Here is a 24,806-nt window from a genome sequence, read left to right on the forward strand (position 1 = left end):
GTCACTACATCAATCCCCTCAACAAATGGTATTTTGAACTAATCCATTTTCAAACCTGGCAATCTCAATGTATGGAGTGCCAATGATATGCAAAACACTCTTGGTGATATTTTGCTGTTACAGCAAGGCCAGGATACTTCTTTGTATGATCTTTTTATCTGAGTTCCAAACAAAACCTAGAACCACAACTCCTATGTCACCTATTTTAATGACAGCAGTAACAAAAACTTCAATGGTAATTGCACAGACATCCGCACAAACCTCAACATCAACTCTTGCCTCCTCAAGTATAAGACCCCCAACAACTACAGGGAGGTCTAGTGAAACATCAACAAGTGAAACAAGAGTCCCGATAGCACTAAAAACATACGCAAAAGTGCTTACTTCAACTACTCCATTCTCAATCATGTGTAAACTACTTGAAGTTCGAACCACAACTTGAGAAGTGACACAGGTTTATAGCAGTATGTTGTTGACATAACTGTGCATGTGAGAATCATGGGCTTCGAACTCTTGTTGCTTTACTTCTGTTACAAGACTTATGCTCTGCAATCAAAATCTGCATTAAACACGTGCATGTTAATCCATAAAACCAACTGAAGCACTGAATTTATTTTTCATATATTGCACCATAACCTCTTTTCTCCTCAAAGTAATGTAATCTGTTTCATCAACAGCAATAGTAAAAACATCGAATGGAAGTGTTCAGAGCTCCACAACAGCAGCAACCTCTGCATCAGCCCATGTGTCAACAAGTACAGCTTCACCAATAACTAAAAAGAGCTCGACTGAGGTGTCATCAACTGAAGCAACAACAATGACTACGTCACTCCCATCGCCTCATGGTAAGTATACAAGAACACTCTTTGCAGCCATTCCATTCTCAAATCTGTCACACTACTGAGTTAGTATCTTGCATTGAATAAGAACTTTTAACAGAACTTATAGCCCAAATACCATGAAAAAGGTTAATGTATTAATCCATTATTTTCATTTTCATGTGAGCTTTTTTTCTTTCCTTGGTTCTGTCACTACATGTCGCAAGCTCCATCAGCAAGCTTAGTTATTGGTGCAGACAAGCAAGTTATTTGTGCAGAGTGGCATTGAAATTTCACAACCAGAGTACATTCTCTGTTCTTGCTCCCCTTTTGCTTCTTCACAGTAGTGTTCAACTCAGACATGATCTGATGTATCAGTTGTGGCTATTGCTCGGTTGTAATCAGCACGATTTCTTTGACCATTACCTTCCTGATGCCATGAAACTGTATGAGATCTGTAGTAAGCATTAGCCACATCGTGGCTTAGTTCCTTTTGTAGATCACCTCATATGAGAGAGACTGGGTTCTCTCACTGAGTGCAGGGCAATATGCTTGAATATGTCTGATGTAGATGAATAGCCAGTGGTGTGTGTGAGCAGAAATTGAGAGATATAGATATATATGATCAATTCTAGTTAAGGCTCACTTAAAGCCAAGTAAGAGTCTGAAGCTTGTTTCCTACTTTTGGGTTGAATGGCAACATATTGAGTGTATGTGGAGAGATCAGGAACCTCAACCACCATATCCCTTCTGCCCTTCCCCTACGACTGCATAAATTCACCTCTGAGGTGTGGCACATGGAGAACTGAGCACAGAAACATCCACCTTGTATCTATTTACAAATGTATGTGCTTTGAACAAGGAGAAGAATAGCAGAACTGATGCATGCTCTGATTTTCAATTCTCATATCGTATCCTAAGATCAGAATTCTAATCCATACTCGTCTCATGCAACAGTTTCATAATCTAAAAGCAAAAGGAAAGGCTGACTGGGGACACTCCTGTGACAGTATTTAACATTCTATCTTGTGCACTAGAGTCATCTTCTATTTCAACAACATCAGGAACAGAAACTCTTTCTACATCTATTCAAATCTCCACAATTTTACCTTCGACAAGCTCAGCAACACCAATCAATACCAGTGAAGCATCCACAACACAAACAACCATCCTAATGACAGGTACAGACAGGATAAGACTGATATGTGTATTTATATCATAATTTAATCAATTATTTTATTATCTTTGTCTTTTTTCTGACTTTTTAAATATATTTGAAGTATCTCTAACATTTCGATATCTAGTGTATTGGGATAGATTTCTCTGCTGTTCAGCCACTGCATTTTGTAATAAAATGCACATGACAATAAATAAATCACCAAACTGGATCATGAGCTTTTGGAATATCTGATCTCATTGATCTAACATGAGGTTAGGTACTTTGTGAAGGGCAGACTTCATTAGCGTTGATCGCGTGAGCTGCACGTGGAATTGAATGAAATTTTGAACAGATTTGATCGGCCAATTTTAGTTAGTCTTCACCCAGTTGCAATGCATTACCTGGGTACAACAACTGGAAATATCAAACAAATCTGACCTCTTAGCTGCATAGGAAGCTAATGATGAGTTCCTCCATGCGTGCTTTTACCAACTCGTTCAATTTCTGATACTTAATGCATCTGGCTGCACACATAGTGAAACCTCCCTTCATGAAGCTGTTAATGTTTACCATTGTTACAGGATAAGCCACTGTTGTGATCCCAGCTGAGGGTAATTCTGAAAAGTCAGATCCCAAAGTGAAATCTGTCTTGATAGATCATACGTTTAATTTCTGTGGTTGCTTGCCGTCATGGTTAATCATTCAACCAATGCCCACAAGGTTGCAAAGTTTCTTTACGAGTTGATTGAGCGTGTGCAGACCTTTGGGCTGACTGCATACATGCACAGCCACTCAACTTGGAGGGGACATTGGACTCTGTTCCACAATAGAATCCATAGCGAAACTGTTGTTACACCATGCACTTAAGCTAATTACAACTATAATTATGCTGAAGAACTGTTGAAAAATTTAAGCTTTTTTCAATGTGTTCAAATTAAGAATTTAGTGAGGAGTATGCTGAAATTATTCCTAATCAACCTCTGGAGCCTTGAAAAACTATATTACAAGCATGGTACCTGAATCCTTTGGACAAAAGATATAGACTTTGAAAAATATACAATCCAAACATTATAAAATCTTTATGTTCTGCACTGTTATGTCTTTTCCCTGAGCTATGCATGTGAGAAAAGCTTCCTGCTTCGTTTCTGTGAAGATCTAATTGGCCGAATAGCTTTCCTTCCCGTAGATGCTGGAGAGGGTGCCAAATTCCAACGATGGAAAAGGAGAATCTTCCACAGAAAAGATTATCAAACATCTGTGGGCAATAGTAGATGAGGTGAACAGCGAATGCCGTTCCTTCATTGTTCTCTTCTAAATCTGAGCTAGAAGAGTTATAACCCTTACTTTGGATGGAGATGTTTTTTAACCACAGTTTGCTTTGTGATTTTTCTTTTCTGTAGTGGAGCCTCCCATTGTACCTGCAACAGTCAACCCAAATGAAGGAATCCAGGAAAAAGAATTCAACATAACCTTCACTGTTCTCAAACTTCCTTTCATATCGAACCTTCAGAATCACAATTCCTCATCATATAAAGCTGAATCAAACAACATTCTTGATGCAGTAAGCATGTCGTCTATGTCATTTGGGAAGAAAACGTTATATTTCTTTGCATTTTTGACATTAAATGGAACATTTTAATTTTTTGCAGCTCAGTAAGGTGATTGCCAAAAGCGATGTAAAATCGTTTTTGCATTGTCGGTCTGTATCGTTCAGGTAAGAAATTAACTTTACAGCGAAAATTTAAGTTGGATCTGTAAAATATGTTGATGTTTAAGTGATCTGGGTTTTATGACTTAAGTCAAAAAAATTATTGATGTGATAAAAAAGGATTTCCTCAATATAATTGCTTGGTGAGATAATTTTTTGACTGCATGAATGTTTCAATCCCACACACCTAACCTTTATTAGCTTGTCAGAACTGCTCCTGATCTCACTAACAACAAAGTGAAAGCGACCTCATATTGCCATAACATGTGAAACTGTGGTGTACTTTCCACAGAGATAGTAGGAACTGCCGATGCTGGAGAATCTGAGATAACAAGGTATAGAGCTCGATGAATACAGCAGGCCAAGCAGCATCAGAGGAGCAGGAAAGCTGACATTTCGGGTCAAGACCCTTCTTCAGAAAAAAAATACAATTCTTACAACTACTTTGTTACCACATTGTCGCCTTGTTACCAAATAGCATGCCATTACACACTACCTGTTGTTAGTCAGTAATAGTCCCCAATAACAATTATTCACCCTCCCAGTCCTTTCGTTATCAACTCTTTGTCCAACTGCTCTTCTCTCTTTAGGCTCTATCCTGTCGATTACTCCCTACCCCATCCACCTCCCCTATTTTCTGCATTTAAACTGATGTTTTCCCAGCCACCATAAGTTCTGAGGAAGGGTCACTGAGCTCAAAATATTAACTCTGTTTTCTCCTTCACAGATGCTGCCAGGGCTGCTGAGCTGTTTTTGTTCCTAATTTACAGCATCCACAGTTCTTTTGGTTTTTATTAGGCGGCAGGGAGGGTTACAAAACCATATGCCATCATGGTGGCACTGTACTTGATGCCACTGGTAGATGCCAATACTGAGGAAGCATTTAAGATAATTAAGGCTCTTAAATGACAAATTAGGGGATAATTAAGGGTCTCCGTCCACTGCCAATGGAATTTTACCTGTGGTATAGCGTGCCCAGACCCAGTAAAACCTGGCAGCAATGTTGCCAGTAAAGGAGGCTGACCCTGTGCCCAATTGATACATTACCAAATGTCTTTTTCCCCTATTGCATGAGTCTTCCAGCCACTGTCCAAACCCAGTTTCCATCCCTCTTTGTCCAGCTCGATGGTTCCTCTTGATGTAGCTGTCTATTGATGGCAGGCAGTCCTTGGAGGTCAGATATCTCCCACAATGGGAACAGAAGTTGTTTTATGTGCTATTTGGCTGGCTAGGGGAAACACGAACCTGAGGTTCAACCCAGGATACAGAGCTGCTGCTTCCATGTAAAATTCCCCTTGTACCATGTTAGTAGGCGCTTTGAGTTTAAGTTGCTAAAGTGACAAGTGCACGGGATTTTGAACAAACTAATGTTGTTCACACTGGTGCTCTTAGATGATTGAAAACTGTTGGGAACCATCCAACTACCATGCCTGATCAACTGTAAGTGAGATCTGAAAGCTGATTCTACTGAAAGACTTCAGCATTTTTTTTAATTGATTGATTTTGTCAGAGGCCCAGTGCAGCTCATCAGTACTGATTTCTGGAGTAAGCATCCTTCCATTCAAACAAAACCTTTTCAATGTGCAGAACCATCAACTGAGAAAGGTCTTTGTTGATCTTTCTAAGACTATGTGGTGTGTCATCATTCAAGAAGTAGTAGTTATTCCATTATCTTTCGAAATCTGTGCCGCAAACAAATTATAAACATAGCTTTATAATGTTGATAACTATTGGCCTGGAATTTGCAGAGGGGATTACCATCAGTATAACTTTGAATTGGATTTAGGATTAACTTCAGGATTCAATGTCAGCACTCGTTAATGCAGAAATCGTTATCTTTCACATGATGTGTTCATTACTGGCAAGGCCAGCATTTATTGTCAAACACAGATTGTCATTTGAACTGAGTTATTTACTGGACCATTCGCATATTACGTACAACCATCTCCAAAACTTTAAGTCTTATTCAATGAGGTATAATTGTTTTCAATGTCAATATAAGTAGCGAATACTTTAATTTGTTCTTTCCAAACATTATTCATTTCCTGATTCCCTGTTTATGGAATTATTCAGTGCAATGGAAGCTTGATGACCTTATAAGTGTGTGACTCTGGGAATCCCTATTAAGTAATGTTACTATTAGCTGTAAATTGATATTGACTTTTTGTCAGACATCACAAAGGCTCAAAATGAGGTCAAGAGCTCATGCTCTTATTTCATTCTCATCACAACATCCTGGTGATTCAATTATACAATGTAATCATTAAAATTTTTAAACAAATTAACCATCTAGTATTTATGTGCAACAGACCTGCAAGTGATGGAAACAGTACAGTTGAAGTAATCTGCACCTTCAAGATGAGCACCAACACCCCTCAAGTTGATAAAGTTGGACTCTATCACAAATTCCAAAACAATACAAAAGGCATCACCACCTTAGGACCATATACACTGGACAGCAATAGCCTCTATGTAGATGGTAAATGCTGAATTTAGTCCAATATCCATTCAATTTTTTTATTCTTTTAATCAGTGGAATCTTTATTTCATAGCCATTGTCTTTCTTGTTGATCATCATCTTGCCACAAACTGTCTCAAAACAAATGCTACGGCTTTACTAATGACTTGAGTCAATTTCAGTCTTGGTCTACCAGTTCTAAAGTATTCTTGATCTGTTGGCTTCTTCACTCTCGATCTGATGTCCGTCACTCTGTCCTGATCATTTGATTTCAACTTGCTGTTGCCTGTGGATCTTAAATATTGGTAAAAATCCAAATCATAGGTTACTGCTGTTTTCAAATACTGAATAGTTAAGCTTCTTAGAAAATGTGAAACCTCCTCTAAAAACCATCACATCTATCTGACACTGCTTTAATTTATATCTAACACATAATTTATTGCAATGTTAAAGAAAAATATTTTAACTAGCTTAGATGATCTTTTCCAAATGTATTTGATTTTTCAGGTTACCATGAATCAACTGTCGTAACCAGTAAGTAGATGACTATTGTTGTTCAGTTAATATTACTGTTTGATATATCTTTATAAAGATGATTTGCAATGCGGAGTGATACCAACAGCATTGCTTCAATTCCTGCACAAGCTGATGTTCTTTCCTTCTCAATCTCCCCTCTCTTCTCTTACATAGTGATCCTCAGATTAAGCCACCAGCAGTTATCTCTCTCCCTCTCTCTAGAGAGAAGCACAGTAGATTATAGCATCAATACTTTGGGGGTCAGTTAGCTCAGTCAGCTGAACAGTTGGTTTTCAGTGCAGAGTGGTGCCAACAGAGTGGGCTCACTTCCTGCAGTGGCTGAGGCTGCCATAAAGGACTTTCCTTCTCAACCTCTTCCCTCAACTGAGGCGTGGTGACCCTCAAGTTAAACCATTACCAGTCATCCCTCTCTCTCCAAGACTGTGGTGGCTTTTTATATAAAGATAGCATTGAAAGTTTCATATTTATTTTCATATCAACATAGCCTACAAGAACTATTTTGGGAATCATTAGTCTGTGACTTGCATCATGAAATTGTAGACATTTTCAGAGTTCTGTTTCACTAATGTGTCAGCACTGAGTCAGTTGGTGACTCTCTTATCTCTGAGTCAGAAACTTGCAGGTTTAAATCCCAATCGAGTACTTAACTACAACAATCTATCCTGATACTTCACTTTCTTTCAACTGATAGGTCAGACTGAGGTCTATTTGACCCTCAAGTGATCAAATAAGATTATCTGTCATGATCACATTGTCATCTGTGGGTTCACTATATCACAACAGTGAGTACAATTCAAAAAGGAACTTCATTAACTATTGCTCTGGGATGTCTAATGGTCACAAAATGTGTTATATAAATGCAGGAGTTTCCATTTGATCTTATTAAAGGACCTCACTGCTAAAATTTGATAGCTTAAAACCAATTGATTAAAATTATAAAATTCAGAAATCGAAATTCCAGTGCTGAAGGATCAGGTGAGTAGGTAACATTGAAATTAAGAGTAAAATTTTTATAGCCCTAAATGCATGGCCTATATCATAAGACTATGCCTGTGTGATTTACAGGGCCTGACCAATGGAAATTATCTCTCTGCATCTTCCCAATCAAGCAGCGGTAGAACTGTATGTGGTTCAATGAGATCACCTCTCATTTTTCAGAACTCCAGAGAATATCGAATCAATTTTCTCAGCCATTCATCACAAGACAATCAAAACATCACAGGGAACAATTCACTCAGTCATCTTGTACTGTCTCCCAATGTGAGCATGTTGTTTCCTAAATGTGGAGATAAAAACGGTACACCGTACTTCAGATATAGTCTTATCAAACCCCACGCAATTGTAACAATACTTACTTATTCCTGTACTCCTACCCCTTTGCAATAAATGCCTGTGCGCCATTTAGGTTCATAATTGCTCGCTGTCCCTTTTTCAGCCAAGTTTAGAAACCCTTCATACTGTCAATCTACTGGAAGTTAGAATGTAAACTGGAAACATTCTAAAATATTATATCAGTACGTATCTGGCCATAATTATATACAAATTAATCTTGGTGCTTTACTTATGTTACAATTCTATGAGGCCACATTACTCTATCAAGGAAGTTGCATCATATGTGAATGCAACAAAACATAAAGCATGGCCTATGTGTAAAATGTCTAATAATTTGTTCACTACGCTCTCTTTACTTCACAACTAATATACCCTGTTTCAACAACAGCAGCAGAAGCATCAACAGCAAATACACAAACGTCCACAGAAGCACTGACCTCTACAACAGCTCGTGCCTCACCCAGTCCAGCAGCGGAAACATCTACAGCAAGCTCGACACATACATCAACATCTGAAGCAACGACAGTGTCGTCGCTCGCCACGACAACTGGTGAGTACCAGTGCTCTCCTCTCTCTTGTAACATTCAGATTTCCTTCACTCTTTTACAATGTCAAAAACACATCAAGTAAGTAAAGATGATCGCAGAAAGTTGGCTACAAGATTACAGAATGGCATGATATAACTAGACCTACTAAGTTGCATCAATTACAAGTTCTAAGAAGGCACAAGTCAGTTATTTTATGGTTGGAAGGTTGGATAGTGAACGGTGTACCATTGGGATCAGTACTGCAACCTCAATCTTTTACAATTAATATAAATAACATTGGGTGAAGGGCATGAAAATATGGTTGCGAAATTTGCTGATGACACAAAAATATGTAGGAAAGCCCAGAAGAGGGTATAAGGGAGTTACAATAGTCGGTTAAGTGAATGGGCACAATCTGTCAAATGAAGTATAATGTGCAAAAATGTGAAATTTGTCTGTTTTGACAGGAAGAGTGGAAAAAAACATATTATGTAAGTGATGAGAGATCACAGAGTTCTGAGATGCAGAGGAATCAGGGTGTTGTAGCACATGAATCTTAAAGGGTTAATATGAAGGTAGCTCAAAACTTAAGAAAACAGGTAGAATGTTATTTGGAGTGCTATGAACTCGTGAGATGTGGTCTTTGCTGGCTGTTGAGCATTTATTGTCCACCCCTTCCTGCCCATGAGAAGGTGGCGAGCTGCCTTCGTATGCAGCTGCCGTCCGTGTCCTGTAGGTTGACCCACAATACCCTTAAGGAGGGAATTCCAGGATTTTGACCTTCAACACGAATGGAATAGGATTATATTTCCAAGTTAACTTGTAGGTGTTGGTTTTTCATGTATCTGCTGCCCTTGAGCTTCCAGATGGAAGTGGCTATGGATTTGGAAGGTGCTTTAAGAGTCGTTGGTAAATTTCCATAATACATCTTTTGGCATGCATACTGCTGCTAATGAGCATTAGTAAGTGGTGTGAGTGAATGCTTTGGATGTGGTGCTGAAAGAGTAGATTGCTTTGTCTTGGGTGCTGTCAAGTTTTTTGAGTATTGTTGGAGCTGCACTTATCCAGGGAAGAGGGGAGTGTTCCATTAAAATCCTGATTTTGTGCCTTGTCGATGGTGGCCAGTAGAGGTCTTTTTATAGAAGGAATAGTGTAAATGCATAGATAGGAGTTCAGGAAAGGTTTACCAGGCTAATACCTGGAATGGATGAGTTGTCCTATGAGGAAAGGTCAGAAAATCTAGGCTTGCATCCAATGAAGTTTAGAAGAGGGGTCTTGACAGGGTGCACAAGGAAGGGGTTTTTCCTCTTGCGGGAGAATCTAGAATTAGGGATCGCCTATTTCAGACAGAGTTAAAGCGTCTTTGGAACTCTCTTCTTCAAAAGGCAGTGAATGGAGAGTCCTTGAACATTTCTAAGGCAGAGGTATGTATATTTTTCATAAGACAGGAGCGAAAGGCTTTTGACAGGATGTGAGAAATTAATGCAGCCATCATCTTAGTGAACAGCAGAGCAGGCTTGAAAAGCTGAAAGGCCAACACCTGCTCTTAATTTGTATGCTTGTATGTGACTTCTGTGCTAAATAGATGTTGTTCCACGTTTTTTATATATTCCATGATTTTTTTGAGTTGATTATTATTTTATTAGCAGTAGCAACAAAAGCTTCGACTGCAAATAAACAGCCAACCGCTGCACTACCAACCTCTACAACAGCTCGTGCCTCACCCAGTCCAGCAGCAGAAACATCTACAGCAAGCTCGACACAGACATCAACATCTGAAGCAACGACAGTAACATTAATCCCTTCAACAAATGGTGAGTACATGAGTTGTTGTTGATATAGTTGAGCAATTTTGATTCCATCAATTGTTCTGCAGGTTTAGGAACAGATAATGAAAACTAACAAAAGACAAGAAGTTGCTGCTGGTTAATGCTATACACTATAGAATAACAAATGACATGTGATTATCAATGTTTCATCATGACTATGTTAGGTTACTGAGTCCTGTGCATTACCTGAAAGTCTGGATGGCAACTTTTGTCCTATAAACCCAAATAGATTATTCAATACTTTTTCCATACCTCACTAAACTTATTATGTATTTTAACAACACCAGCTGCAGAAATGTCAGCTACAAATATACAGACATCTGTAGCAGCACAATCCTTTATATTAGCTTTGGTCTCCACAAGTGCTATAGTGCAAATAACTCAAGTTAACACTGTTGAAACATCAACAACTGAAGCAACAGCAGTCACAACACTATGCCTATCAACAAATGGGCTGAATAAAATCTTCAGCCATTCAATTCCGATTGGGGTAGAGCTACTGGAAGATGGAAACACACAGAGGAAAAGTAACAAAAGATTACAGGAGTATGTATTTGGCTATGGTTATGAATGGATGAAGCAAATGCAAGTTAGGTTTGTACGTCCAGTTCCTGCCATCCAAAGAATCAGTGGGAGTCTCCATGCCCAATTTCCATTTTTTCCATTCTTTAATGGGTTTACTTGTCTTCAATTTCTCTCTCACTATCCATTCCTACTGCAATAATAATGTATGTTACCTTTTACAGGACTCATGCCTGATATTGGGGACCGTCAACCTTCGTATCATTGGTAGTCTAGTGTTATTGCAACATGCTTTTGTTACGTTACTGAGTAATGTGCATTATTTATGATTATTAACTGAATATAGAATGCTATATTCATATTTTCCATTTACTTGAATAATTGCATCATCTCTTTTCTTAACAGAAACATTGATTGAAAGTACACAAGTCTCCACAACAAAATTGCACTCTACATCAAGTAAATTAACTCCAGCAATTACCGTGAGATTTGCTGAAGTGTCGACAACTGAAACAACAACAATCACAAAATTAGCAAGTGGTGAGAAAAACAATGCTTCCTAATCAGCTGTTCCTTTCTGACTCCTTTCAGTACACTTCAAATAGATGAGAAAAGCTATTGTCATAATTTGTCATCTGCAAAGAAAATCATGTGCAAATGAAATTTGGTCTTTCCTTGCTGACATGGTCTGATATCAGCTATGATTTTTTCAATTTATTCATGGGACAAGGGCATCACTAGCTGGACCAGCATTGATTGCCCATTCCGAATTGCCCAGAGAGCAGTTAAGAGTCAACCACATTTCTTGTGGGTCTGGAGTCACGTGTAGGCCAGGCCACCGAAGGATGGTAGTTTCCTTCCCTAAAGGACTTGGAGAACCAGATGATCTTTCCAACAATGATTTCATCGTCATTATTAGACTGTTAATTTCAGATTTTCTTTTATTGAATTCAAATTCCACCGTCTTCCATGGTGGGATTTGAACCTAGATTCCCAGAACATGACCTCAGTTCCTGCATTAACAGCCCAGTGATAATACCACTAGGCCATCAATTTCTCATAATGTTGTCAAGGAGAGACAGTAACAAATTGCAGATTTAACTGGAGATATACAAGTTTTAACAAAATATCGCAGCTGACTTTAATGTATAGCTCTCTGTATTTATTTTTACAGGTTTTCTGTTAACTAGGGTAACACTGTCACAGCAACAGTAGATTTACTGATGGCACTGCAGCGTTAACCTTTCCATCAAGCCCTGCCTCATCAGATGTCCTGCTCAGCTTCTCAGAGGAAGTAATGGCAGTGTGGACAAAAGGAATCCTATTAATGTGGTGTGGTTGTAAAAGGTTTGGTAAGGTATTACATGAAATGCTGCTGCACAAAATCCTTGGTGCAATGGGCAACGTATTAACATAAGGAAGCAATTGGCTAGCTGACAGGAAGCAAAGAGTAAAGTTTTTTTTGAGTTGGTAAACTGTTAATAATGCAATATAAACAACCTCAGGGAGTTCTACTGTTCTTCATGCCAAAATAAATACATTCACATTTTCCCACATTATGTGCCAAATGGCATTTTTTGTTTGCTCACTTAGCCCTTCTGTATCCGTTTGTACACTCTTGACCTCCCTTAACAACTTAATTTAAATTTGCCCTGATGTCATCAGCAAATTTAGTTACTATGCATTAGTTTCTTTCATCAGTGCATTGATATAGATTGTAAATTGTGGAAATCTCAGATATAATTCCTGTGGTGCTGCATTAGTGACAGTTTGAAAATTCTACTGTCTGCTTCCTGTCAACTCGCCAATTGTTTTCTTATGTTAGTATATTGCCCTTTGCACCATGGATTTTGTGCAGCAGCCTTTGATGTGATTCCTTATCACAACCTTTTACAACTATTTCACATTCATGGGATTCCTTTTTGTCCATGTCACCACTACTTCCCCTGAAAAGCTGAGCAGGACATCTGCAGAAAAAAATGTTAAGTTTGCAGATTAGGTCGCTGTCATAAGTGGTAGCACATAGATCATCTTATCCTACCCATGTATGGTCTTTCATTTTATAAGAGGAATATTTGTGTTAACATGAGATGTTGTAAGCATGAAGAGAAGATACTGGAATTCCCACTGAAAACCTCGCATATGTGCGGGTCAATGATCATGCGGCAATGTGGCTAGGTTATGTGAGAATATGAGGGTGACAGTTCCACAGTGCAGTGTGTGATAATCGTCAGTCTTCATGCGCTGCTTACTTCCACTGAGGGTATGTCATTGTTTGAAACAGGAAGAGGTGTGTACACAAGTACAGGGCCTCACGATGAAATGATATGATTTTTGGGTGCTCTGTCTGATAGGGAGGACCTGCTAATTGCCAGAGGAATGAGATAATTGCTGCCAGAAATTCAGATAAGTTTTTAAATTAAATGTATTTACTGTCTTCTGATTGAAGCTTGCTTGCAACCTAAAGATGCACCTATGCCCCCTTCTTGAAACTGGATCTAATGGCTGCTTATCAAAGGTATTCAGAGAGTTCAAGAATGCTCTCCCTGCTCCTCCCCTCACAGAGCTCAAGCCTGTTGCTCCATGTTTTGTATAATTGCGGTTTTTACCTTTGGAATCTACACTGAAACTGCGGCTATAGTGTTATGAATGATTTGTGAAACGTCTAAGCCAGCTTGAATCAGGAGTGATTGGGACTTGTCAGACTTTATATAGAATTTCAGCAGGGAGGCCATCTATAATTCTGAGAGCCGCCCCACAGCAATTGAAGGCGAGCAGATCACTGATTTATTTTAAGGCCCGGCTGCTGACTCAACCTTCCTTTCTCAGGAGGAGGTCACATGCCTTAGGGACTAGAACAGCCTAGTTGGGCACATGGCCTCTGTGTTCCCAATAGTGCCTCCAGGAGTGGTGCATACTCCTGGGAATAGAGGTACTCCCACCACGGTAGGAGCCCTGGGTAAATCCAGTGTTGATGATCTCACTGAGGCCAGCAAAAGCTGTGAAAGAGCGGTTTGAGAATCAAGGAGGTACCTGCAGAGATAGTTTAAGTGGGGGAAGGCCTCTAAAAGATCGGTGGTGCCTATCAAAGGAGGTTGCCACTCAGCCTGACAGCAACCCAAGAACCTAAAGTAGACAGTCTTCCCATGTAGTGGGAACTGTCCCTGATAATTTCCAGATGAAATTTGTAAAATGTCAGGGACAACTAGATAAGAGATTTAAGTGGATATTAATTGGGTCTTTATTACCATTAAATTTCTAACAAGATACATTCCATCCCATATGCCTTCAAACCCACCAGTGAGATAGTGTAACGTCCAATCATAGAGTCATACAGCATAGAAACAGACCCTTTGGCCCAACCAGTCCATGCTGAACATAATCCTAAACAAAACTAATTCCACCTGCCTGGTCCTGGCCCCTATCCCTCCAAACCTTTCCTATTCATGTACTTCCCCAAATATCTTTTAAAGATTAAAATTATACCCGCATCCACCAATTCCTCAGGAAGTTTATTCCACACACAAACCAGTATAAAAAAAATTGCCTCTCATGTCTTTCTAAAATCTTTCTCCTCTCAGCTTAAAAATGTGCCCCTTAATCTTGAAATCCCCTATCCTCGGGAAAAGACAACTACCATACATTATCCACATCCCTCATGATTTTATAAACTTCTGTAAGGTTATCTCTCGACCTCCAAGGCTCCAGTGAAAAAAGTCCCAGCTTATCCAGCTTTTCTTTCTAACTCAAACCTTCCATACCTAGCAACATCCTTGGAAATCTGCTCCAAACCATCTGCAGATTATTAATATCTTTCTTATAACTGGGCAACCAGAACTGGACACAGTATTCCAGAAGAAGGCTTCACCAACATCCTGTACAACCTCCACATGACTTCCCAACTCCTATGCACAAAGCACTGAGCAATGAGGGCAAGCATGCCAAATTCCCTCTAAACCACACTATCTATATGTATGATAACAAAATGTGAGGCTGGATGAACACAGCAGGCCAAGCAGCATCTCAGGAGCACAAAAGCTGACGTTTCGGGCCTAGACCCTTCATCAGAGAGGGGGATGGGGTGAGGGTTCTGGAATAAATAGGGAGAGAGGGGGAGGCGGACCGAAGATGGAGAGAAAAGAAGATAGGTGGAGAGAGTATAGGTGGGGAGGGAGGGAGGGGATAGGTCAGTCCAGGGAAGACGGACAGGTCAAGGATGTCGGATGAGGTTAGTAGGTAGGAAATGGAGGTGCGGCTTGGGGTGGGAGGAAGGGATGGGTGAGAGGAAGAACAGGTTAGGGAGGCAGAGACAGGTTGGACTGGTTTTGGGATGCAGTGGGTGGAGGGGAAGAGCTGGGCTGGTTGTGTGGTGCAGTGGGGAGAGGGGACGAACTGGGCTGGTTTTGGGATGCGCTGGGGGAAGGGGAGATTTTGAAGCTGGTGAAGTCCACATTGATACTGTTGCAGAAACAGCAACTCATATTCCGCTTCCTGCAGTGCCACAATGATGCCACCCGAAGGTTGCAGGAACAGCAACTCATATTCCGCTTGGGAACCCTGCAGCCTAATGGTATCAATGTGGACTTCATCAGCTTCAAAATCTCCCCTTCCCCCACCGCATCCCAAAACCAGCCCAGTTTGTCCCCTTCCCCCACTGCACCACACAACCAGCCCAGTTCTTCCCCTCCACCCACTGCATCCCAAAACCAGCCCAGCCTGTCTCTGCCTCCCTAACCTGTTCTTCCTCTCACCCATCCCTTCCTCCCACCCCAAGCCACACTTCCATCTCCTACTACTAACCTCATCTCATATCCTTCTTCGCTGGACTGACCTATCCCCTCCCTACTTCCCCACCTATACTCTCCTCTCCACCTATCTTCTTTTCTCTCCATCTTCGGTCCGCCTCTCCCTCTCTCCCTATTTATTCCAGAACCGTCACCCCATCCCCCTCTCTGATGAAGGATCTAGGCCCGAAACGTCAGCTTTTGTGCTCCTGAGATGCTGCTGGGCCTGCTGTGTTCATCCTGCCTCACATTTTATTATCCTGGATTCTCCAGCATCTGCAGTTCCCATTATCACTATCTATATGTATAGCAAACTTCGAATCATTATATGCCTGAATTCTTAAGTTCAGCCCTGCAACACCTTAGGCTTTAATAGAGTAGTATGTCAAGCTAATTCCTGAACAATTTTTCAGTAATCTTGTTCTCTCGGAAGAAAACTAATGTTGTAATGTTTTTTTAAAAAGTATCAGAAAAACTTTTGTGTTTTGTTCTTTTATATTTTCCCTTAATTCCACATAACTGATTTTTTTTTCATTTTGTGTACAATGTTTTAAATTTAATATATATTTGCTCTATTTTATTTCCTTTTTGAAATAAGGATTCTGCAAGTTAATTCACTAAACGCACTTTGCTCTGCATCTCATTATAGTGGAACCCCCGATTATACCTGCAACAGGCAATCCAAATGAAGGAACTCAGGAAAGAGAATTTAACATAACCTTCACTGTGCTCTCACTGCCATTCACACCTAATCTACAAAATCTCAGCTCTCCATTGTACCTGGCTGTATCAAGTAGCATTCTTGACAAAGTAAGTACTTTAGCAAAGTCATTTGGGAAGAATATGTTATATTTCATTCCATGTTTTGTGCTAAAATGCAACGTTTTAATTTTCTACAGCTCAGTAATCTGTATGTCAATAGCAAAGTGAAATCAGCGTTCTTGAGATGTCAATCTGCATCTTTTAGGTAAGAGCTTAGTTATTAACGAGAAAATTCCAAATCAAATTGATTCTGAACAGATAAAAAGTTGAGGAAAATCATTTCCTTGAGGTTATTGACTGATTTAATTTTGTAACTGCATTACTGCAATCCCCAACCTTTTATCAATTCAGCAGAACTGATCCAGCTAAATGTGTCACAAAGTAAAAGCTATACAAATGACCATTTGTGTGAGATTATGATATGCTTTGTACATATTGACTTGTACAGTAACTGAATGGTGCACCTGCAGGTAGCAGATAATGCCTTTAAAACCCCTCTTTTTTTCGGTAAAAAGCCATTAAAGTTTGAACTACTGTTGGTTATTGAGCTTGACAGAGCCATATCAAGTTGTTAAGTATTATCATGTTTAAGACAACGGAGCTGCAATGGAGGCCACACAATTAGCCACCAAAGCAGTGGTGGGAGAGGTGTCAGGTGGCCTGATTGTCTGTCGGCTGATTGAGATGTCACTTATTTACTGGTGAAAACTGATGTGCCACCATGGACAGGCCTGTTAAACGGCTTTGTGCCGATCCAGCAAAATGTGGGCACACAGGCTCCTACTTTTAAGCTGGAGCGTAGCACTCAGCTTTCTCATAAAACTCCTGCTAAAAACACAAGAGTTTATTTTCAGACCCTCAGATGTTACAGTAGCAGATACACAGATTTTCCATTTGTAGTTTCACAATATCCTCTCCGAAGATTACAAAATGATGTGGATCGTGTCCAATCACCATGTGTTTTGCACTGTGAGTGACAAATGGTCAGGTAAACTGATTCTACTGAAAGGCTTTACCCATCTTCTATTGATTAGATCAAGTCAATGTTTCAACCAAACTAGCTCTGAATTGTACAGTAAGGTTCTTCTCCTGATAAACCTCAACCTTCTCAATGTGCAGAACCTCCAAAATGTGCAGAACTATGAAAGATGCTCATGATCTATTCAAGTAGCATGCTACTGGGATTCAATGTGAATATGTATGACATTCACTGCTTAATCTAGACTGAAAATATACCTTTATTTTTGTGTAAATTTGTTAAATTATCATTAATTACTGAAGCTTTGAAAGCACATTTTAAAATTATTATTTATTATTTAAGTCGTTCATGATATTTCAGTCTCTGTCTTAATACCATCCAAATGCCAACACTTTACTTCATGTTTCAGCCTTAAATAAATTAATTATCTTGTGTTTGAATGTTGCAGGCCTGCAAGTGATGGCAACAGTACAGTAGAGGCAATCTGCACCTTCAAAAAGAGTGCTGATACCTCTCAAACTGATAAAGTTAAACTCTACCATGAATTCCAAAATAACACAAAGGGCATCACCGCCTTAGGAAATTATACACTGGACAGCAGTAGCCTCTATGTAGATGGTAAATACTCACTTTGATTACATATCGCACTTTAAATAAATATTCATTTTTCATTATGCTGTTAGAAGTTGTTTCTTTTTTCAGCAGTATCCTCTTTCCAGGTGACCTGTCAAACTGCTACCCCTTCACTCGCAAACAATTTATTAATTACTTGACTCAACTTCGGTGATGGTCTATTTACATTCTGCCATTCTTGATATCTCTGCTTCCTCACCCTTGGTGTGTTGCTTGTCTTTCACTCACTCCCAATCTCTTTGTTTACATATTGTTGTTTTGATTTTTCACTTGTAAATCAAAGAGAATGTATTATTATTCATTCCATTTCAATGTCATTCACATGATCAATTTCTGACAGAATGTTGAACGTTTTATGCAAGCTGTCACAGGCACCTGGTTCTGGTTTAATTTATGTCAAACTGAAGTGATTAATTGCAAGGTCAAAGAACCATATCATAAACACTTTAAGTAATCCTTTCCAAACAATTTTTTCGCAGGTTACCATGAATCAGCTGTTTTAACCAGTAAGTGTGATAACAGTCTTTGTTATCAGTGTTGTTTCATATCTGTACAAACTTTCCACTGAATTTGTTTCATATCTGAGCCTTGATAATTACATATCTCCAGTGGTCTCTGTTATACTTCATTATCTCAGCTGAATAGTATGTCAAAAATTAGGAGACTGTCATGGTGCCTCTTCCATTTAAATTAATGGTATCTGCTTGACAATAATTCCAAGGAATATCCAAGCAAACACCGACTCAGGTTTCATTGAGAATAATATGGTGAGAATTGAGTTACTTTCCCAAGGCAGAAATTTATTGAGGTTCCTGTTCAGATTTGAAATAGGTGAGACACTCATATTTCAATCCACAGAATAAAGAAGTAAAGTGGATTCAACATTACGCTATAGGTTCAAATATCAAATGTATTGACCCCCAGAATAAATTCAACCAACAAAGTTTCTTTCAGTTCTTTTGATTGCTTGATGTTTGAAAGGGATGGAGGTAGAAAACAGGTCAGTTAGCTTCACATCGCCAAAGGGAAAATGTTGAAAGCTATTATTAAAGAAATTACATCATGGCACTTTAAATAAGCCTAAGGAATCAGGCATAGTCAGGATGCAATCAGCAGGTCTGGCAGGATCTGTGGGGAGAAAGCAGAGTTAAATTTTCAGGTCCAGTGATCCTTCTTCAGAATACAGAGTCAAGGCGGTTTTGTGAAAGTGAAATCATGTTTAACCAATCTATTGGAGTTACTTGAGGTAGTAACATGTGCTGTGGATCAAGGAGAACTGGTTGGTACAGAGCATTCAAATTCTCAGCAGACTTTTATAAAAATGTCACAGCTAGGTGATTGTGGAAAATAAAATTTCATGGTATAACGGGGAGCATATTGGCATGAATTGAAGATTGGCAGGTGAACAGAAAGCAGAAAGGAGGAATTTTCAGGTTGGCAAGATGTAATGGATGGTGTGCCAAAGGGAATCGGTGCTGGGACCCCAACTGTTTACAATTAACGTAAATGATTTGGATGAAGATACAGGAAGAATGATTGGCAAATTTTCTGATGACACAAAGTAAGAAAATGACTTGTGAGAAGAACATTAAGATGGTACAAAAAAGTATTAACAGGTTAAGTGATTTGGCAAAGATCTGGTGAATAAATTACAGTACAATGTGGTAAATTTCCTATTTTTTTGCACAAAGGATTAAAAAAAAAGCTTATTTTCTAAATGGTGAGAAGTTGCAAAGCTGTGAAGTGCAGAAAGATATGGATTTCTTAGCGCTTAAGTCGCAAAATATTGGTACACTGAAATACGAAAGTTACTTAAGGGGGAAAGGAATTGAATGCAAAATTGAGGGTGTTATGCTTTAGTTCATTGTACTTCATATATGTTCTCACTTGTTGCAATGTAAAGTATTGGTCATGTTATTTAATGAAAAATGTAAAGACATTGAAAGCAGTTCAGCAGCGGTTAACAATACTAATATCTGAAAGGGCTGGGATGTCTTGTGAAGAAATGTTGGATAGGTTTGTGACCACTGGGTTTTTGAATAGGAATAGGTAACTTTTTAGAATTCGAATCCTTACAGTGTGGAAACACGCCCTTTGACCCAACAAGTCCACACTGAACCTCAGAGCATCCCACCTAGACCCAACCCCCTATAACCCACCTAATCAACACCTCCCTGAGCACTACGGGCAATTTAGCACGGCCAATCCATCTAACTGGCACATCTTTGAACTGTGGGAGGAAACTGGAACACCCGGAGGAAACCCACACAGACACGGGGAGAATGTGCAAACTCCACACAGACAGTTGCCTGGAACTGGAATTGAACTTGGGTCTCTGGCACTGTGCAGCAGCAGTGCTAACCACTGTGCCACTGTGCCACCCTCGGCTGAAACATATCAAGATCCTGAGGGAACCAGACAGGGTGAATGTGGAAACCAAGTTTCCTTGGAAGGGAGAATACAGAACAAAGGTTCAGAGACAAAAAAAAATAAAAAATTAAAAAAAACACACTAAAACATAGTTGAGGTAACAAGATTTCTCACAGAGGTTTGTGAATCTTTGAAACTCTCCACCTGAAAAGCAGATGGAAGCAGAATGCCTGAATGATTTTAAGGCAGATGTGAAAAGTTATCAAAGATTACCTGGAATATGCATTTGAGGGAATAATCAGATTAGTCATAAACATATTGAATGATGTAGTAGGCTCAAGAGACCGAGTGGACTACCCCTGCTGCTTGTTCCTACGTTCATTTCTTTATTTTTCTTAAAATGATAACTACCAAAACAACTTCATTACTGATACCACTTCATATATGACTAATTTATAACTCGTCATTGCAAAAATAATGTAGTAATGTGAGCTATGGGATTCGTAAATGCCCTGGATGAGGACAAATTGAAGTTCTGAAATTGCACATCAGTGAAAATGCAACAAGCATTATGTTATGTGGAATCTCCTCTATCCTCTTTGAAGTGAGAAACATTAAGACATTGATTGTTAGAGGGTGATATACACAACACATGAACAGAATACTGTAAATGAAACCAAACTTTTCAAACAAATTCAAAATTCCAAATTGCTAATAGACTCACTGTAATAAGCAGAACTTAGGGCCTTGATAGATAGATAAATGCAAGAACAGTGAAGGATCTGTGATCTGCATTGACACATGTGACATTGCAGAAAACATTGGGATTTCAAATGGACAAGCATCTATTTCTGGATTGCAGTACTGCAATCCGTCAAATTAAGTTACTTTTTGTGCAGGAGGTGAGCAGAATTACAGTGTACTGTTCTTACAGCTTGTTCCATTACGTGTCTAATATTTCCCTTATGTTTGCTAACAGCGACAGTACCTACTGTAACCATGACACAAACTCCAAGCTTTGAAGAGAAGCCCATTGAATTCAACGTGACCTTTGTTATCACTAACTTACAGTTTACTGAGAGTCTACATAATCCCACTTCTTCACTCTACAACTCTGTGTCAAAGAATATTTCCCATCAGGTAATCAATACATTACACTAGCCTGTGAAAATACATCACCTTCCAGACATCTTTCTGTTACGTCACATAATGAAAGCAATAACTGACATGATTATATCAACAGTCAGTGAGAGCTTCTCCCTCAAACACTGATTCTTTCTTTAACACAGCTCACTGACCTGTACAACAACAGCAAGATTAATGCAAGATTTTCAGATTGTAAAGCAGTTTCCTTCAGGTGAGATATTTCATTACCTTGAAAATATCCATCAACGTTCATTACATGTAAAAACCTGCATCAGGCAAGAGTCACTTGAACTATGTGAAATCATTTTAAATGACAATTTGCTGTGTAATTTTGTAGCATCACATTGCCAAGTGGCTTAGAATTGATTCCTATGCATTCCATGCTCATTTGCTTTCACATTCAGTTTACCCTGGGGCACAGTGTTGGAGAGCAAGCAACATTTTTCAAAACCTGTTTTTTTTTCAAAAACAAGTAACCGTTTTATATTTATATAAATTACTGATATATGCAACTGCAGTTATTGAAATGGGAAGGTCTAAAGTTCCTCATCATAAAGACATTTATCGATTCAGGACAATCAATGCCACCTGGTTCAACACTTCTTTCCATTTCCTTTTAACAGGCCTGCAGATGTTGGTAATACCCATGTGTTCGCAATCTGTACATTCAGAAACAATTCTGATCCTCAGGAGGTGAACAGAATTACCATGTACCGTGCATTCCGAGACAACACCAAGAATATCTCCACTTTCGGAATATATACATTGGACAGTAACAGCCTCTTTGTCAATGGTACTTCCACTTAAGGAGATATGTTTTCATATTTTACTTCAATATGTTATTTGGATTGAATTTAGCTGTAATTTTTAAAACTGTAAATTTGTTGAATCCTGGATGGATAGTTTTTCGTCTAACACATTTCAATCTAAACACATGATTTATATTTTTCAGGGTACCATGAAACAATGCCCCTACCAAGTAAGTAAGGATTATGAAACTTTATTCTGTTTGTACTTATTTTTATTAACAAGATAACAATAAAACAAACTCCTTACTGATATCTCTTCATATGTCATCAAGAAGCATCATCACATTAGTTTAGAAAGTACAATTTCATTTGCAATTTTTACGCCCTACATTTCTCATTGAAACACTGTTTGAAAATTCTGAAATGGCTGCTTTATTACTGTCCAGCTAACATTTCTCAGCGTGTTGAGTTCTCTCTTTGTTTTGAAGAATATTAGGCCAATGTTGCTGAATATAAAGGAACTGAGAAGATAAAAGCATTTTAAGCAGAATTTGCACACAAATTGAAAATTCCGAATCACTGATGGACACACAAAAAAGCAGGGCTTTGATCAGCTCTCTGAATGTAATCGATTTCAAGAGTCTGTACCAATTCACCCAAAGTTGTAGAAATAAACTAGTGTGTCAAATGAGCAAGAATGTATGTAATGTATGTCTGCATTTCAAGAACATTTGATGGTTGTAGGTGGAAGAAATTTAACTTGCCTGCATTTAGGTCTGGTCTGAGTAATGCTCTTACAGATTGTTGAGTTCTCTGTCTAATATTTCCCTTGTGTTTGCTCATAGCGACATTACCAGCTGAGAGCACAACAAAATCTCCAAGCTTCGAAGGGACACCCATTGAGTTCAACGTGACCTTTGTTATCACCAACTTACAGTTTACAGAGAGTCTACGTAATTCCAGTTCTTCACTATACAACTCTGTGTCAAAGAATATTTCCTATCAGGTATGCAATACGATACACTAGCCCGTGAAAATACAGCACTTTCCAGACACACTATGCTGTGACACATAATGAAAGTAGTAACTAATACAGTTCTGTCACCCATCAGTGCCAGCTTTTTCCTCAAACATTCAATCTTTTATTGCAGCTCACTGACCTGTATAACAACAGCAAGATTAATTCAAGATTTACAGATTGTAAAGCAGTTTCCTTCAGGTGAGATATTTCATTACTCCGACTTAAAAAATGTATCAATATTAATTCGAAACAAGAGTCTGCATCATGTAAACGTCACGTGAGCGATGTGAGAGTGTTTAAATTTCTAATAGCTGTGTACTTTTATAGCGTTACATTATTATGTGGCATCAAACTGGTTCCTATGCATTTCATGATAATAAAATGTGAGGCTGGATGAACACAGCAGGCCAAGCAGCATCTCAGGAGCACAAAAGCTGACGTTTCGGGCCTAGACCCTTCATCAGAGAGGGGGATGGGGGGAGGGAACTGGAATAAATAGGGAGAGAGGGGGAGGCGGACCGAAGATGGAGAGTGAAGAAGATAGGTGGAGAGGGTGTAGGTGGGGAGGTAGGGAGGGGATAGGTCAGTCCAGGGAAGACGGACAGGTCAAGGAGGTGGGATGAGGTTAGTAGGTAGCTGGGGGTGCGGCTTGGGGTGGGAGGAAGGGATGGGTGAGAGGAAGAACCGGTTAGGGAGGCAGAGACAGGTTGGACTGGTTTTGGGATGCAGTGGGTGGGGGGGAAGAGCTGGGCTGGTTGTGTGGTGCAGTGGGGGGAGGGGATGAACTGGGCTGGTTTAGGGATGCAGTGGGGGAAGGGGAGATTTTGAAACTGGTGAAGTCCACATTGATACCATATGGCTGCAGGGTTCCCAGGCGGAATATGAGTTGCTGTTCCTGCAACCTTCGGGTGGCATCATTGTGGCAGTGCAGGAGGCCCATGATGGACATGTCATCAAGAGAATGGGAGGGGGAGTGGAAATGGTTTGCGACTGGGAGGTGCAGTTGTTTGTTGCGAACTGAGCGGAGGTGTTCTGCAAAGCGGTCCCCAAGTCTCCGCTTGGTTTCCCCAATGTAGAGGAAGCCGCACCGGGTACAGTGGATGCAGTATACCACATTGGCAGATGTGCAGGTGAACCTCTGCTTAATGTGGAATGTCATCTTGGAGCCTGGGATGGGGGTGAGGGAGGAGGTGTGGGGACAAGTGTAGCATTTCCTGCGGTTGCAGGGGAAGGTGCCGGGTGTGGTGGGGTTGGAGGGCAGTGTGGAGCGAACAAGGGAGTCACGGAGAGAGTGGTCTCTCCGGAAAGCAGACAGGGGAGGGGATGGAAAAATGTCTTGGGTGGTGGGGTCGGATTGTAAATGGCGGAAGTGACGGAGGATAATGCGTTGTATCCGGAGGTTGGTAGGGTGGTGTGTGAGAACGAGGGGGATCCTCTTGGGGCGGTTGTGGCGGGGGCGGGGTGTGAGGGAT

The 24,806-nt window shown here is 39.7% G+C and overlaps 1 protein-coding gene across 1 annotated transcript in view; it reads left to right on the top strand.

Moving 5' to 3' along the window:
• Positions 1 to 498: 498 nt before the first annotated feature.
• LOC125465654 (mucin-16-like) overlaps positions 499 to 24,806 on the top strand; it is a 120,067-nt gene continuing 95,759 nt past the window's right edge. Inside the window, exons 1-20 of the mRNA XM_059638429.1 lie at positions 499 to 574; positions 678 to 845; positions 1,856 to 1,999; positions 3,378 to 3,538; positions 3,627 to 3,691; positions 5,995 to 6,164; positions 6,651 to 6,677; positions 8,401 to 8,562; positions 10,186 to 10,353; positions 11,296 to 11,430; positions 16,324 to 16,484; positions 16,574 to 16,641; positions 17,864 to 18,033; positions 18,528 to 18,554; positions 21,398 to 21,558; positions 21,708 to 21,775; positions 22,188 to 22,357; positions 22,517 to 22,543; positions 23,159 to 23,319; positions 23,465 to 23,532. Coding sequence (XP_059494412.1) covers positions 499 to 574; positions 678 to 845; positions 1,856 to 1,999; positions 3,378 to 3,538; positions 3,627 to 3,691; positions 5,995 to 6,164; positions 6,651 to 6,677; positions 8,401 to 8,562; positions 10,186 to 10,353; positions 11,296 to 11,430; positions 16,324 to 16,484; positions 16,574 to 16,641; positions 17,864 to 18,033; positions 18,528 to 18,554; positions 21,398 to 21,558; positions 21,708 to 21,775; positions 22,188 to 22,357; positions 22,517 to 22,543; positions 23,159 to 23,319; positions 23,465 to 23,532 — 2,357 coding nt within the window. The remainder of the gene's footprint in view (positions 575 to 677; positions 846 to 1,855; positions 2,000 to 3,377; positions 3,539 to 3,626; positions 3,692 to 5,994; positions 6,165 to 6,650; positions 6,678 to 8,400; positions 8,563 to 10,185; positions 10,354 to 11,295; positions 11,431 to 16,323; positions 16,485 to 16,573; positions 16,642 to 17,863; positions 18,034 to 18,527; positions 18,555 to 21,397; positions 21,559 to 21,707; positions 21,776 to 22,187; positions 22,358 to 22,516; positions 22,544 to 23,158; positions 23,320 to 23,464; positions 23,533 to 24,806) is intronic.

This window comes from Stegostoma tigrinum, chromosome 30, assembly GCF_030684315.1.
Source record: "Stegostoma tigrinum isolate sSteTig4 chromosome 30, sSteTig4.hap1, whole genome shotgun sequence".
NCBI classification, from domain to species: Eukaryota; Metazoa; Chordata; class Chondrichthyes; order Orectolobiformes; family Stegostomatidae; genus Stegostoma; species Stegostoma tigrinum.